The 15,912-nt window shown below is 40.2% G+C and overlaps 1 protein-coding gene across 1 annotated transcript in view; it reads left to right on the top strand.

Moving 5' to 3' along the window:
* The window catches only part of SUV39H2 (SUV39H2 histone lysine methyltransferase), a 45,433-nt gene extending 32,109 nt beyond the window's left edge, over positions 1-13,324 (top strand). The window contains exons 4-6 of the mRNA XM_056573376.1: positions 8,977-9,123; positions 9,550-9,679; positions 12,652-13,324. Coding sequence (XP_056429351.1) covers positions 8,977-9,123; positions 9,550-9,679; positions 12,652-12,755 — 381 coding nt within the window. The 3' untranslated portion in view covers positions 12,756-13,324. The remainder of the gene's footprint in view (positions 1-8,976; positions 9,124-9,549; positions 9,680-12,651) is intronic.
* The last annotated feature ends 2,588 nt before the right edge of the window (positions 13,325-15,912 follow it).

The following is a 15,912-nucleotide window of genomic DNA, read 5'->3' on the forward strand; positions in this document are numbered from 1 at the left end:
TTTTCTCCAGATGATACTGATCTGCTCCTCAAAGCAATCCGCCTAAAGGAAATTCTTGAGGAAGGCAGAGAGCCAGTCATGGCTGAGGACGTGCTATATGAAGGCTTAGGTCCTAAGAAATACATTTAATTTGCATAAAAGTATCAAGCAAATAATTGATAAAGAATGGGAAAAACCAGAGAAGAAAAATCTTTTTTATTTTATTTATTTATTTTTTCTAAACTCCTTAAGAGGAAGCACACCTTTTGAGGAGTCAGCTACTAAATCATGGGATAGAGACCTGTTGATTGATGCCCCAGTGGCTAAAAAATCTGCCTTACCATTTGAGAATCTAGGAACACTATCTGATCCAATGGATAAAAAAAAGCAGAGTTCTTTAATAAAGACTTGGGAGGTGGCCACAGCTTCTATCAGAACCAATGTAGCTGCTACATGTGTTGCTCACTCCCTAAGAGTCTGGCTTTCACAATTATAAACCCATATTGTTAATCAGACCCCTAGAGAAGAAATCTTGGAGTCTTTACCTGTGCTTTCCAAGGTGGTAGTTTTTTTTTTTGGCAGACTCCTAGGTAGATTCTGTAAGATTGGGTGCCAGAGCAGCCTCTTTAGCCAACTCTTCTAGGAGAGCCACATGGCTTAGACAGTGGAAGGGTGATGTGGGTTCAAAAGGCAAACTATGTTCCATCCCTTGCATTGGAGATTGCCTTTTTGGTCCTGTCTTAGACGAAGTACTAGAGAAGGCTTCTGATAGGAAAAAGGGTTTCCCATTCAGGGTCATACTTCTGATTCCTTTTGTGGCAAAAAACAAGCCAGAAAGCCTAATCAGAAGTTTCAAGACAACAGGAAATTTAAAGTCCCTAGCAAAGGGAGAGGTTATTTCTTCAATACTGATAAAGAATCCAATCCCAAAGATCCCAAGCAATGATTGCTTTCTCCCAGTGGGGGGGGGGGGGAGAGAATCTGTCCAGGTTTTCGGGGGCCTGGGAGAATATTTCTTCTGGCCCCTGGGTTCTATCTACTCTGAAATCGGGTCTCCTTCTGGATTCCCTATCTTTTCCTCCTGACAGATTCTTCCACATTGGGATAGTGAAATATTCACTGAAACGAGGCCATGATAGCAAAAATAGACTTTTTCGTTCAAAAAAAAGTCCTGGTTCCAGTCCCTCAGGGGAGGAAGGGAGGGGATTCTAGTCTCCTCTCTTCTTAGTTTAAAAAAAAAAAAAAACTGTTCTTTCAGGGTAATAAATCTGAAGAAATTAAACAATTTCCTGTCATACAAAATACTCAGGATGGAGTCCCTAAAATCCACAATTCCTCTGCTATTTCCAATTTGCATGATGGCCTCTGTAGATTTAGAAGACGCCTACTACCACATTCCCATCCACAGCACATCAAAAATTTCTTAGTGGCGGTCTTTATGGAAGGATTTACAGTATCAGGCCCTTACCTTTGGAGTCTCTCAAGCAAGGGAGGTGGCAGCTTTCATAAGGACCCAAAACATTCTGTTAGTTCCATATCTGGATGATTTACTGATTGTATCAGACTCCTCAGAATCCGTTCAATTGTATATTCATGTAGTTTGCTCCATATTAAAAGATCTAGGTTGGAATCTGAATATAAAAAAAGTCAAACTTAACCCCTTCCAGGCAGTGCGTTCTCTTGGGCATCTTTCTGGATTCAGTCTCAGCTTTCTCTTCTGCCTCTAGCCAAACAGATGCTCATCAAAGATTGAGTAGAAGTTCTTTTTCAGTGTCACCTTCAGAGAGGCGATTTCAGTACTAGGTCTGATTACTTGTATTGTAGCAGTGAAATTGGCTCAGTACAGATCCAGGATGTTACAAACAGATATTCTTCAAAAATGGGATGGCAATCCCTCTTCACTAATCCAAAAATGTTCCCTTTCTTCAAAGCAAGGGTCTCCCTGACATGATGGATGAACCTCAATGACCTATCACAAGGGGTTCCTTAGTCTCCCTCGTCAGTAGTGAGTATAACTACAGACGCCAGCCCTTGGGGTTGGGGTGCCTCCTGCAGTCAGCATCTCCTTCAAGGAAGATGGTCTCCTCAGATGCATCAGTCTACATCAAATTACGAAGAGCTCTATGCACTGTTTCAAGCAATATCTCTGCTTATTCCTCAGATTCAAGGAAAGGACGGTGGAGATCATATTCCCTGTTAAATCTCCTTCAAGATTTTACCCCTAGCTGAAGCCAGGCTGGCATCTCTTTCTGCGGTACACCTGAGGGGAAGACAACAAGGTGGCAGATTTTCTAAGCAGAGTTCATCTTCTTCAGTCCAAATGGTGTCTGAACAAGGAGATATTTGCAATGATAGAGAGAAGGTTTGGAGAATTCTCAGTAGATTTCTTTGCTTCCAGAAACAGGAAGATTCACAGGTTCTTCTCTCTCAACCCACTGGATTATCCAACAGCAATGGACGCTTCACTCAGGATTGGGGAAAAGAGAGAGCGTACGCTTTCCCACCGATTTGTCTTTTTCTTCGGGTTTTGAAAAAGATAAGCCAGGCCAGAGCCTTAGTCCTATTGATAGCGCCCTTCTGGCCTCTAAGGCCCTGGTTTACCTTACCAAGGACAATGTCAGTCTTACAGCCTTGTGTTCTTCCGGACAGGGAAGGTCTACTGTACCAGGGACCAGTTCATCCTCAGTTGTCTCACCTACATCTAACAACCTGAATGAGGTTAATTCAAAAAGCTAGAGGCCATATACCAAAGAACCTGGAGAGAGTTCTTAAGAACAGTGGGACCTGCAGTCGATCCATTGCGAGATCCTACTATCCTTCAAATCCTTCATTTAGGCCTGGATAAGAAGCTAAGTCCTAGTAAAAGTACAAATCTCAGCACTTAGTTCCTTTTTTTTAACTGCAAGTTAGCAGATAACATCTTAGTTAAACATTTTATTTCTGGAGCAGCAAGATTAAAATCCTCAAGACCCTCTGTTCCCCTTAGAATTTTAATCTGGTGTTAGATGCCTTGTCAGGACTACCATTTGAACCTTACATCCATCTGACTGATTCCCTGAATTGTTAGACAAACTGTAAATCCGCATATCTCAGGAATGAGGGAGCATCTTTAAAAAAAAAAAAAAAAAAAAAAAAAAAAAGAGTAATCAGGCCACCTTGAGCTAATTAATAATACAATCTTATGTTTTTGGGATTGGTCACAGGTCCTTTTTAAAAGCTGGTGAGAGAGGGGGATATTACAAAAGGAAAAATATTTGTTAAACTTTCCTTTTTCCTATGCTGCTGCCGAAATAACAGCTCTGTTGTCTGGCACATTCAAGGCTGTGATGTCAAACACGTGCTCGCTCCAAGTAGGCATGTGGCATCCGAAACCCAAAACCGGACTGCCCTGTGAGCTCTGCACTTAATGCAGAAGATGGGCTCCATAGACTAAACTAGATAAGTCAGACTGCTCAATAAGTCAGGGAGTGAAGCATTCGATCTTTAAGGAGGGGTTCTTAGTACTAAAACCCTGACCAATCTTATCTTTTGCCACATCTGTGTGACATGTCAATGTTAATTTAAATTACCCTTTAAAGGTAGGGTCACACACTGCCTATACGCAATGTGTGAATCTACCCTAAAGTGATATTCCAAACTCCAACATTTTATGGCATCTGCAATAAACAGGATCTTCAATAAACATCTGTTAGATGTGGGTGCCTATGTTCACTGTGTAATATATCTCCTTAACGACGCAGGGCGTATATTTTATAATATTTATATTGGGATGGTCCCGGCGGCCATCAATGTCCGGGACCCACGGCTAATACCGGACATCACCGATCGCGGTAATGCCCGGTATTATCCCTTCAGACGCGGTGATCAAAGTTGATTGTCGTGTCTGAAGTGAAAGTGAAACCTTCCCGGCAGCTCAGTGGTGCTGTTTGGGATCGCTGCGGTGAATAGCTTGCAGGACGCGAGGAGGGATCCCTGCCTGCCTCCTCGCTGTCCACTCTCCGAATGACTGCTCCATGCCTGAGATCCAGACAGGAGCAGTCGAGCGGCGATAACACTGGTCAATGCCATGCTATTGCATGTCAGTGATCACTGTGTGCAATGTTATAGTCCCCCTACTATATGGAAAATAAAGTGTTAATAAATGTGATTTAACCAAAAACAAACAAAAAACTATATAAATAAATATAAGTGGTATCACTGCGTGCGTAAATGTCCGAACTATAAAAATATATAATTAAGTCCAAAATAGAATATTTTTGGTCACTTTTTATACCATAAAAAATGAATAAAAAGCGATCAAAAAGTCTGATCAAAACAAAAATGGTACCGATAAAAGCTTCAAATCACGGCGCAAAAAATGCCCCATATGCGGAAAAATAAGTTATAGGGGTGAGAAGAGGAAATTTTTTAACGTATTAATTTTCGTGTATGTAGTTATTTTTTCCAGAAGACAAAATCAAACCTATATAAGTAGGGTATCATTTTAATCATATGGACCTACAGAATAGAGAAGATGTAATTTTTACCGCACAATGATTTTTATTTTTTTTGTCATTACAAAGTAGAATTGGTGGCACCAAAAAATAAGCAATCATATGGATTTTAAGGAGAAAAATTTTAAGGGTTATGATTTTTAAAAGGTAAGGAGGAAAAAAAACAAAATACAAAAACTGAAAAAAAAAAATCTGAGTCCAAATACGCTGCCTATACGCAATGTGTGAATCTACCCTAAAGCGATATTCCAAACTCCAACATTTTATGGCATATTGACAGGATCTGCAATTAACATCTGTTACATGTGGGTGCCTATGTTCACTGTGTAACATATGTTAGTTTTATTCTATGGGTCACCAATAGATAGCTTATATGTATAGTTTTATGTACACCTTGGGGGACATGTATCAAAGATTTTACCCCTGTTTTGTGTGTATTTTTTGCGCAAAATTTTGCGCAAGCCCTTTTTTTGCGCATTTTTTTGCGCAGGTTTTGGTAGAACATGTCCTCCAGATGTGCCCGAATCAGGGTACCTTGGAGCGACATCTATAGTACGCATGGATTTATTAACTGCATACTTTTCCTTTACACCAAAAATTTTGCCGCAAGAGCTGTTTTTTTTGTGCAAATATAAGCCATCTTGGACTTAACGTAGCAAGATGCTCTAAATCATCGATTCTATTTTCCAAAGAGTGGATTGAGGAGATTACTACATTTACCCGCAATTTATGAAGCTCATTGCACTTGATTGATAAATTTAGCGCTTCTGCACATCATTTAGAATTCGGGAAAAGGGGTAAACTGCTTCTACCATACACAAATAATGATACATGTCCCCCCTTGACACAAAAGTAGCACACTTCATAAAAAATAAAATTTCAAATTCCAGGAGCCACAACTTTGTCAATATAGATGTATGAGGACATGTTTTATACAAGTTAGCTCTATATCATGCTTAGGCTGAGTTCACATTACTATTGAGCTACATTTAGAGGAGCTCCACTAGCAAAGTCTGTTCATATAACTACAGTTGAGAAAATCCTGCAGGTCCTAATTTTTTCTCTACTTAAACTCCTTGAAAAAACGGACCTCGGACAGAAACCCGACGGACCCCATTCTGAGTCAGTGGGGCCTCTTGTGCTCCAAACCCGTTCAGGGTCCGTTTGGCACAAAAAGAGAGATACAGATCAGACCATAACGGTAGTTTGAATGTAGCCTTAGCTGTAGACACCTGACTTTTAGCTTATGGTGGTTTGCAGAATCATAAAATCATGCTTTTATTCTAAGCTTGTGTTATATAGGTGGTGTTGAGCTGCTGCCTGCACACCTGGAGGTACAGTTTTGTATGCGGATATTGGGTGAGATTTTTCAAAACCTGTGCAGAGGATAGTTGACTGGTTGCCCATAGCAACCAATTAGATTCCTTTGTTCATTTTAAAAGGCCTCAGAAAAAAATGAGAATCTGGTTCCTATGATCAGCTTCTACACAGGCTGTGATAAATCTCACCAATAAACACGCCCTGCTCTTTTACTTCTTCGTTTCTTAGTTTACTCATTGGTACAATTAGAACAAGACATTTGTAGGTTTATGCTTTTTAGCTATGCCAAAATGTTCAGGGAAACAGACCGCTAGTTTACCCGCACTAAATGAAGGGGTCATTTACTTTTATTGGTGCTTTCTATGCAGACTTATTTATGTTAATATTTTAATTCATAATGGGCTCCAGCATGTATTGGAGGTGGGGAGCCGGCTGGCCAGGCTCCCCTGCCCCAACCGTGTTCTGCCCGGGGCCCACCCCCTCTTCATTATTCAAATTGTTCACTCTCACGTCACTAGGACGTGAAAGCCTGTGGGGGAGGCGAGTGCTCTGCAGATGCCGCTGCCAAGCTTCACCCGAAGGGGGATAATGTGATGGGGGTGAGATGTGATATGGGGGGGAGAATGTGGCAGGGGGAGGGAGGAATGTGACATGGGGGGAAAGTGTAATGGAGAAGATGTGACGGGGGGAGAGAGAAATTTAATGGGGAGATGTGAAATGGGTGGTGGGCATGAAATAGTGGATAGTTGTGAAATGGAGGAGATTGGACATGAAATGGCGTGATTTCACCATTTATTATATCGCATATTGACATCGCAATAGCACATTTTCCCCATATCGTGCAGCCCTAACAGGTATCATCCTGCTTTTTGAATGCCGTTCTTTTACAATAATGGATGAAAAAAAATGGATGTAATAACGGGTGATAACTGATGACATCATCCGTTATTTTTAATGGGTTTCTTCTTAAAAAACCTGATGATGTTCATCTGTTATTACCAGTAACATCTGTTTTATATATATATATATATATATATATATATATATATATATATATATTTTTTTTTTTTTTTAAAGATTTTTAACCCTTTTATTGTCAAGGTGTACTGAGCATGCTCAGTACAAAAAACGGATGTTAAAAAGACGGACAATAACGTTTTGTTTTGGGTTTTTTTCAATGTTAAATTTGAACGGACGTTTTTTTTCACCATTATTTTTGCCAGACCAAAAATTAGTGCATGCACCGTCTTTTGAGCCGGCAAAAATAACGGACGTTAATAAAAACGGACATACCTGATACAAAAGGATGGTCAAAAAATCCCCTTGACATGATTGGGATTTTTTGACGGACGATTTCAGGACTTTTTGCCTGGAGTAATAACTGAGGTTTTTACAGGATAATACCTGTAGTGTGAAAGGGGCCTAATTTTGCACCTAAATAAAACTTGCACTGACCCTAGAGAACTTTCAGTAAACATGCAACTATGTACACTCAACATATTGCACTGTGTTTTTCAGTCTGTCTAATCTGATATACACTGCTCAAAAAATAAAGGGAAAACTTAAACAACACAATGTAACTCCAAGTCAATCACACTTCTGTGAAATCACACTGTACACTCAGGAAGCAACACTGATTGACAATCAATTTCACATGCTGTTGTGCAAATGGAACAGACAACAGGTGGAAATTATAGGCAATTAGCAAGATGCCCCCAATAAAGGAGTGGTTCTGCAGGTGGTGACCGCAGACCACTTCTCAGTTCCTATGATTCCCGGCTGATGTTTTGGTCACTTTTGAATGCTGGCGGTGCTTTCACTATAGTGATAGCATGAAACGTAGTTTACAACCCACACAAGTGGCTCAGGTAGTGCAGCTCACCCAGGATGGCACATCAATGCGAGCTGTGGCAAGAAGGTTTGCTGTGTCTGTCAGCGTAGTGTCCAGAGCATGGAGGCGCTACCAGGAGACAGGCCAGTACATCAGGAGATGTGGAGGAGGCCATAGGAGGCCAAACATCCCAGCAGCAGGACCGCTTCCCCTGCCTTTGTGCAAGGAGGAACACTGCCAGAGCCCTGCAAAATGACCTCCAGCAGGCCACAAATGCGCATGTTTCCGCTCGAACGGTCAGAAACAGACTCCATGAGGGTGGTATGAGGGCCTGGCATCCACAGGTGGGGGTTGTGCTTAAAGCCCAACACTGTGCAGGATGTTTGGCATTTGCCAGAGAACACCAAGATTGGCAAATTCTCCACTGGCCACCTGTGCTCTTCACAGATGAAAGCAGGTTCACACTGAGCACATGTGACAGTCTGGAGATGCCGTGGAGAATGTTCTGCTGCCTGCAACATCCTCCAGCATGACCGGGTTGGTGGTGGGTCAGTAATGGTGTGGGGTGGCATTTCTTTGGGGGGGCCGCACAGCCCTCCATGTGTTTGCCAGAGGTAGCTTGACTGCCATTAGGTACCAAGATGAGATCCTCAGACCCCTTGTGAGACTATATGCTGGTGTGGTTGGCCCTGGGTTCCTCCTAATGAAAGACAATGCTAGACCTCATGTGGTTGGAGTGTGTCAGCAGTTCCTGCAAGAGGAAGGCATTGATGCTATGGAGTGGCCCGCCCATTCCCCAGACCTGAATCCAATTGAGCACATCTGGGACATCATGTCTCGCTCAGTCCCCCAACACCACCTTGCACCACAGACTGTCCAGGAGTTGGGAGATGCTTTAGTCCAGGTCTGGGAGGACATTCCTCAGGAGACCATCCACCACCTCATCTGGAGCATGCCCAGGCATTGTAGGGAGGTCATACGGGCACATAGAGGTCACACACACTACTGAGCCTCATTTTGACTTGTTTTAAGGACATTACATCAAAGTTGGATCATTTTGAGTGTGTCTCCACATCCAAACCTCCATGGGTTGATAAATTTGATTTCCATTTATAATTTGTGTGATTTTGTTGTCAGAACATTCAACTATGTAAAGACAAAAGTATTTCATACGATTAGTTCGTTCATTCAGATCTAGGATGTGTTATCTTAGTGTTCCCTTTATTTTTTTGAGCAGTGTACTTGTTTCACAATTTAGGCTCCATTATTCACGCTACAAAGCCGAACTGATATTTTGGAGAGATGTTAATACTGTTTAAGAAGAAATGCAACCTAACACCTTTCTTCTTTCAGGTGATAACAAGTGAAGAGGCAGAGAGGAGGGGTCAACAATATGATAGTACAGGAATCACTTACCTCTTTGACCTGGACTATGAATCAGATGAGTTTACTGTGGATGCTGCTCGATATGGAAACGTCTCACACTTTGTAAATCACAGTGTAAGTAAAAATGGACAGTGTTTGCCAAGAGCCATTGGTCATAGCAGCTGTCATTCTTTCATAGCTGGTTATGGTGCTCATAACATTAGATGAATTGCCCCCAAAGGCAGATGTCAGGGAAAAGAAAGGGCAGCACAATCCCAAATGCCAGATCTGTTTTTCCCATAACACATAAGCTGATACCATAGGTGTGTTTGGCTGCTTCTTACCTTTCAACTTTCTGATTTTCTCTTGCAGTATTTTTTTTATAAGAAACTATGGTGTTTTGGGTTTTTTCGTTTTCAAAATACCCCCCCTCCCCCTTCCCTTAATCTATTGACATGCTCATCTTTTACATATCTATATTTAGTAACAGCCTTATGTTAAAAATTGCATTATACAATGAGCATGGACCCTAAATGTTGTGTACTTTGTCTTGTGTTTTAGTGTGATCCCAATCTTCAGGTATACAACGTATTTATAGATAATCTGGATGTGCGTCTTCCTCGAATTGCATTATTTTCAACAAGACAGATCAAAGCTGGAGAGGAACTTACATTTGATTACCAAATGAAAGGTATGAGCGCCCTCACTCCACCCGGAAGATACATTTATATTGGTAATGCGTGTGCCAAATTTATTAAAAGGATGCATGGCCTGTAATATGAGGATAGTACACTTTATTTTATTATTTTTGCACAAATGAAAAATCAACTCAGAACTTGCTGTAGGATGTCACTTTTTGAAGGCAAGGCAGACATAGTATGAATTTGCATTTATTTTAAACATTTGCACACTTTTTTTTTTGTAACTTTTCAAAAAAAAATGCACATGCTAAATATCTTTTTACTGCAATGTTAAGAATTCACTGCTTTTCACCGTCAGTTTTGCAGAAAATGTGTATTTTGAAATCGTGCAAAAACTAACTGCACAAAAATTTTGCACCAAATTACAGCCAAAAAATTTCAGGATTTCAATGATAAATCTCCCTTGTTTTTATGTACTTTGCGGTTTAAAAGAGATAAGGTGATCTTTGAATTATATGTATAACCAACCATAAGAGATGTTTGACTTTACCATAAATTTGATGGTGGAAGTTGAACTACTTAGAACTTATTGACCAAGAGGTTGTTTAAGAAAAAAAAGACACTTATAAAAATGCTTATTTAAAAATGTTTAAAAAAATTTGCAGGTCTGTCTTGAGTTTGTTTAAAAAAAAAATAATAATAATCTGCTACAGTGACTTTGTGCACATTTTATTTTTTTTGCAAAGTTTGCAACTTTTCCCCTGAACACCACTTGAGAGCTTTTTTCTAAACTCCTTACTCGCAAATTTATGCGCAATCTAACCAGCCCAGACCATACTTTAGAACTCAAATCTAAGCTATTTAACCCCTTAAGGATGCAACGTTTTCCGTTTTTGCATTTTCATTTTTTCCTAATCACCTTCTAAAAAACGCTTTCAATTTTGCACCTAAAAATCCATATGATGGCTTATTTTTTGCGCTACCAATTCTACTTTGCAGTGACAGTCATTTTACAAAAAAATCCACAGCGAAACGTAAAAAAAAAATCATTGTGCAACAAAATTGAAGAAAATTTCATTTTGTAATTTTTGGGGGCTTCCGTTTCTATGCAGTGCATTTTCGGTAAAAATTACACCTTATCTTTATTCTGTAAGTCCATACGGTTAAAACGATACCTACTTATATAGGTTGGATATTGTCGTACTTCGGAAAAGAATCAGAACTACATGCAGGAAAATTTATATGTAAAAAATTCTCATCTTTTAACTCCTATAACTTTTTTATTTTTCCACTTACGGGCCGGTATGAGGACTCATTTTTTGCGCCGTGTTCTGAAGTTTTTATCGGTACCATTTTTGTATTGATCGGACTTTTTTGATCGCTTTTTATTCATTTTTTCATTATATAAAAAGTAACCAAAAATACACTATTTTGGACTTTGGCATTTTTTTGAGCGCACGCCATTGACCATGCAATTTAATTAACGATATATTTTTATAGTTCGGACATTTTCGCACGCAGCAATACCACATATGTTTATTTTTATTTACAGGTTTTTTTTTTATTGGAAAAAGGGGGTGATTCAAACTTTTAATAGGGAAGGGGTTAAATGACCTTTGTTAACTTTTTTTTTTTTTTACTTTTTTTTTTGCAGTGTTATAGCTCCCATACACTGATCTCCTATGCTGATCACTGCAAAGCCATAGCTTTGCAGGGATCAGTCAGATAGGGGCTCGATTGCTCCAACCTGTAGCTCAGGCTTGGAGCAATCAATCCCCGATCGGACGCTGCGGAGAGAGGTAAGGAGACCTCTGCCTGCGTCCCAACTGATCAGAACATCGCGATTTTATCACGATGTCCCGATCAGCCCGACTGAGCTACTAGGAACAGTTTACTTTCGTTTTCAGATGCGGCGATCAACTTTGATTGCCGCGTCTGAAGGGTTAACAGCGTGCGTCACGATTTAGCCCAGGGTCCCGGCTATCGTTACACCGGGACTGGGCTTAGGGCGTACAGGGGTACAGGTTAAAGGGGTACTCTGGTGGAAAACTTTTTTTTTAAATCAACTGGTACCAGTTTAAATAAATTTGTAAATAACTTCTATTAAAAATTCTTAATCCTTCCAGTACTTAGCATTAGCAGCTGTATACTAGGAAACGAGGAAATTCTTTTCTTTTTGGATTTATTTTCTGTCACGACCACACTGCTCCCTGCTGACACCTCTGTCCATTTTAGGAACTGTCCAGACAAGTTCCTGACATGGACAGAGGTGTCAGCAGAGAGCACTTTGCTCGTGACAGAAAAGAAATCCCCCCAAAAAATTATTTCCTCTGTAGTATACAGCTGCTAATAAGTACTAGAAGGATTAATATTTTTTAATAGAAGTAATTTACAAATCTGTTTAACTTGGCGTCAGTTGATTTAAAAAAAAAAAAATTTCCACTGGAGTACCCCTGACTGGCAAAACTGTGCAAAAATTTCTATTAAATACACAAACAATAAATTCTCCCCACCAGTTTCTAGAAGGGGAGGAACTCTGTAGTGCTCCGATCTTTTCATACTAGAGTTCTGACACTGATCTAACCTAACTCACACCAATGGCTATATGCTCAGTGCATACATTAGATTCTGAACATCTGGGCTCTATAAAGAACTTTCATTATAGATTTTAGTGGTAGTCTAAGATCACAGAGAGAAACTGCATTAAAATAGCTAATTGTGAACTGGACTTGAAAGGGGAAATTTAGGTAATATATCTTAATATGCCACAGATACATAAAAGATCACATTGATGACTTTGACTGAAGTCTAGGATGAAAGCTCCTAAGCTCAGATGTTACTGAATCTAAGGTACTCTCTGAGCACATTAGATTATATAATTGTCAGACTGTAGTATGAAAAGATCTGAGCACTAAAGAGTTTCTTCTGTCTAGAAACAGATGGTGTGGCCTTCCTTCCTGTAACATATCTTATGTTCTCTAGGTTTTAATTTTAACAATTTCTTACACTTTCTTTTTTTAAGGTTCAGGAGATCTCAGCACAGATTCTATTGAGATGAGCCCAGCTAAGAAGAGAGTGCGGACAGCCTGCAGATGTGGAGCTGCTATCTGTAGAGGATACCTTTAATTTAATCTCTTTCCTAATAAATGACATATTTTACCATGCTGTGACAAGGTTTTATTTTTGACAGACACACATTTACTGTTAAGTGTTTTTTTCTGGAGTAAGTCTGTGTGAGCTTTTAATGTGCACAATAAACTTAACAGATTGTTTTCTAAAGGTTTGCCTAGGATAAACTATATTTGTATATGAGGCATCAACAGAATATATTTTTTTTTATGTGGCTTTCACATGAAGTAAGATTTGTATGCAGGGCTGTGGAGTCTAGAAGCCAAACTTATGACTCTAGCTAGGACCTCCTTATTTTTACAAATGGCTCAGGCATAATTTAGTAATAACTATTTTTTTTGTAGTAAAATGGAAACGCAAGGGTTTTCATCGCCTATGCAAGGAAAGTCAACAAGCTGTGTATTTAATAAATTATACTAAGTGAATATTTCATATTTGTATTCTCAACTTGTCAGTACATTTCTACCAACTAACTTCACAGCCCATATTATGCTAGAATGTCAGTAAATGGCAGCCGCTAAATATTTCATGTTTTATTAATGTCTGATTAAAAAAAGGAAGAAAAAAAATTTGCTTCTCCTATATTTGCATCGGTGTATTTCTTATGTAGTTTTTATTAACTTATTCAATAGAGTGATAAATGAAATAGTTATAAACAAGGGAATGTACTGATCTTCAGTGGGGAAAGTATTTTACATCCCACAGTAAGATTTTTTTAAAACCAACCATTGTAGGGAAATGATCATACTGTTTTCCCCCCTTTTTTTGTGGTCTAACTTTGCAGGAAAAGACGCAGCCCGTTTTGAGTGCTACTTTTGTGAACATTTTCAGGTAGTGCATTTTAAAAACAAATATAAAGACAATGGCCCAGATTTATCAAACTGTGTGAAAGAAAAAGTGGAGAGAGTTTCACACAACAACAAATCACAGCTCAGCTAACGAGCTCTGGTAAAGTGAAAGTTGAGCTGAGCTGTGATTGGTTGCTATGGGAAAATCTCTCCACTTTTTCTCTGACACAGTTTGATAAATCTGGGCCAATGTAGTTGAATTTTTTCAATGGTTAATGATTTTTTGAATGAATTTTAGTAGAAAGTCGCAAATTATGCACATATGGTCTTTTAATTGCTTATTCAAGCCTATATAAAATCATCTAAACTCTGCTCCATTTACTTAAAAGGAACTGAGGACAAGAGTGGTGCTGTTTCTGGAAGAAAACTATGCTTTCAGGTCGTCCACTCACGGCAGCAGCACATGAGATTGCCCCCGATCTGCATAGGAACAGGAAGCACACGAGAGGTTAAAAGGCCCCTCCCTCCATAACCCCTCAGTGTTTCCTGTTCCTATAGAGCTGGGGTGCAGAGAGGTCTGTACCTATTTTCCTGCGGGCTGTATGGTGGAGCTCAGGCGGGGTGAGTCGGTCACCATCGGCCTCCCTCTTTTCTTTCCCGTACCGGGTCGTGGCCTTTTCCTTCGGTGCCTCTCCGATCCCGATTTCGGTCCCCTTTGCGCTCCGGGAGTTTATGCTGGGGACCTAGTTCATCTGGCCGTCCTCGGGTACCCTGATTCCCCTGCCTGCTTCCGGCTTCTACCGGCGGGGACATCACACGTGCATGTCCTCTGTGACTGGTCAGAGACCGGAAGTCGGGAGTCAGGCGCCAATTTCAAACCCTGGGACATATAAGGAAGTCCAAGTCTATAAAACATTCTCTGGATCACCATGGATAGTTTGGTCTCTGCCCACTCTGCATCTCTGGAGCGCACAGGACCCAGCAACCCAGTGAGTAGCTGACCCACTGGGGGCACGCTTACTACTTTTTTGGAGGGGATTTTGTTTTTATAATTCCCTGTTCTTATGGGTTTTCTTCTCTCCTTTTAGGGGGAGACAAGGAAGCCCCGATGAAAGCTAAGGAAAAGGAACCTTAAGTTAAACCTAATAAATGTGGGGTTTGCGCTGTAATACTGCATGAAGGATATCTAATAAGCCCCTATGTAAAACCTGTATGGATAGGTTAAAGGGTACCTCTCATCCAAAAAAACTTTTGATATATTATAGATTAATGTATGCAGAATAACTTTACAATTGCATGTTATTAAAAAATATGCTTCTTTCTATTTAATTTTCCACTTTGAAGAAATGACCACTAGGGGTCTCCCTACCAGTCCTGGCAGCAAGCATTTCAGACTCATGCTGGAGTCCTAAACACTACGAGCTGCCAGTCTGCTTTGTTCACAAAGGAGAACACTCAGAGCTGCCAGCCTGCTTTGTTCACAGCCTGTTTGGCTGTGAACAAAGCAGGCCTGCAGCTCTGAGTGTTTAGGACTCCAGCATGAGTCAGAAATGGTTGCTGACAGGACTGATAGGGAAAAATACAACAGAAAGAAGCATATTTTTCATTAACATGCTATTGGAAAGTTATTCAACATTCATTAATCTAAAATATATCAAAAGTTTATTTGATGTGAGGTACCCTTTAAGCAGGAATTACCTTCTTTTCTGGAGGAATCTGAAGTTCAAACTTCTGTTGCTGCGGCTCTGTCTAAAGCTCAATTTATTGATCCCTCTTCACCGGTTGATCCGTTCTATGTGCCGGATCTTCCTTCCGTTTCGGATCCTCCTCGGAACCACTGCTAGTAAATTCAGATGCTGAGGTTGATATTGTTTCTTTGGGTTTCAATTCTCAATGAGGAAGGTAAAGTCATTGAACCTTGTACACAGAGGAACGATAAGAGAGATTATTTCTCCTCTGAGGACATGGAAATTCTAGTTAATGCTGTTAGAAATGCTATAAAAAAATCCTGAAACCAGAGTCAACCTCTATACAATATCTCATGTTTGTGGGATTGAAACTAAAAAAACAGGTTTTCACCGTTCATGACAATATTAACCTCTTAAAGGAAAACTGTCACATGTTTTCTCCCGCACTATCCACAGGTACTGATGGATAGTACGGGAGACGCTGATTCCAACGAGCCCTACCTTGCCTGGATCTGCCCGGCCGTAACGCCCACAATTGTAGTTTTATTATATGTGGAAATCTTGCTGTAACTGGCACTGGGGCTTCTGCAGCTTAACTGGCACGGACGTTGGCGCCGCTTATGAATCTTCATCCCCCTACCTCCAGTTAGGAGCGGCGAAGAGAGGGAGAACTGGAGG

The sequence above is a fragment of the Hyla sarda genome, chromosome 4 (assembly GCF_029499605.1).
Source record: "Hyla sarda isolate aHylSar1 chromosome 4, aHylSar1.hap1, whole genome shotgun sequence".
Lineage (NCBI taxonomy): Eukaryota > Metazoa > Chordata > Amphibia > Anura > Hylidae > Hyla > Hyla sarda.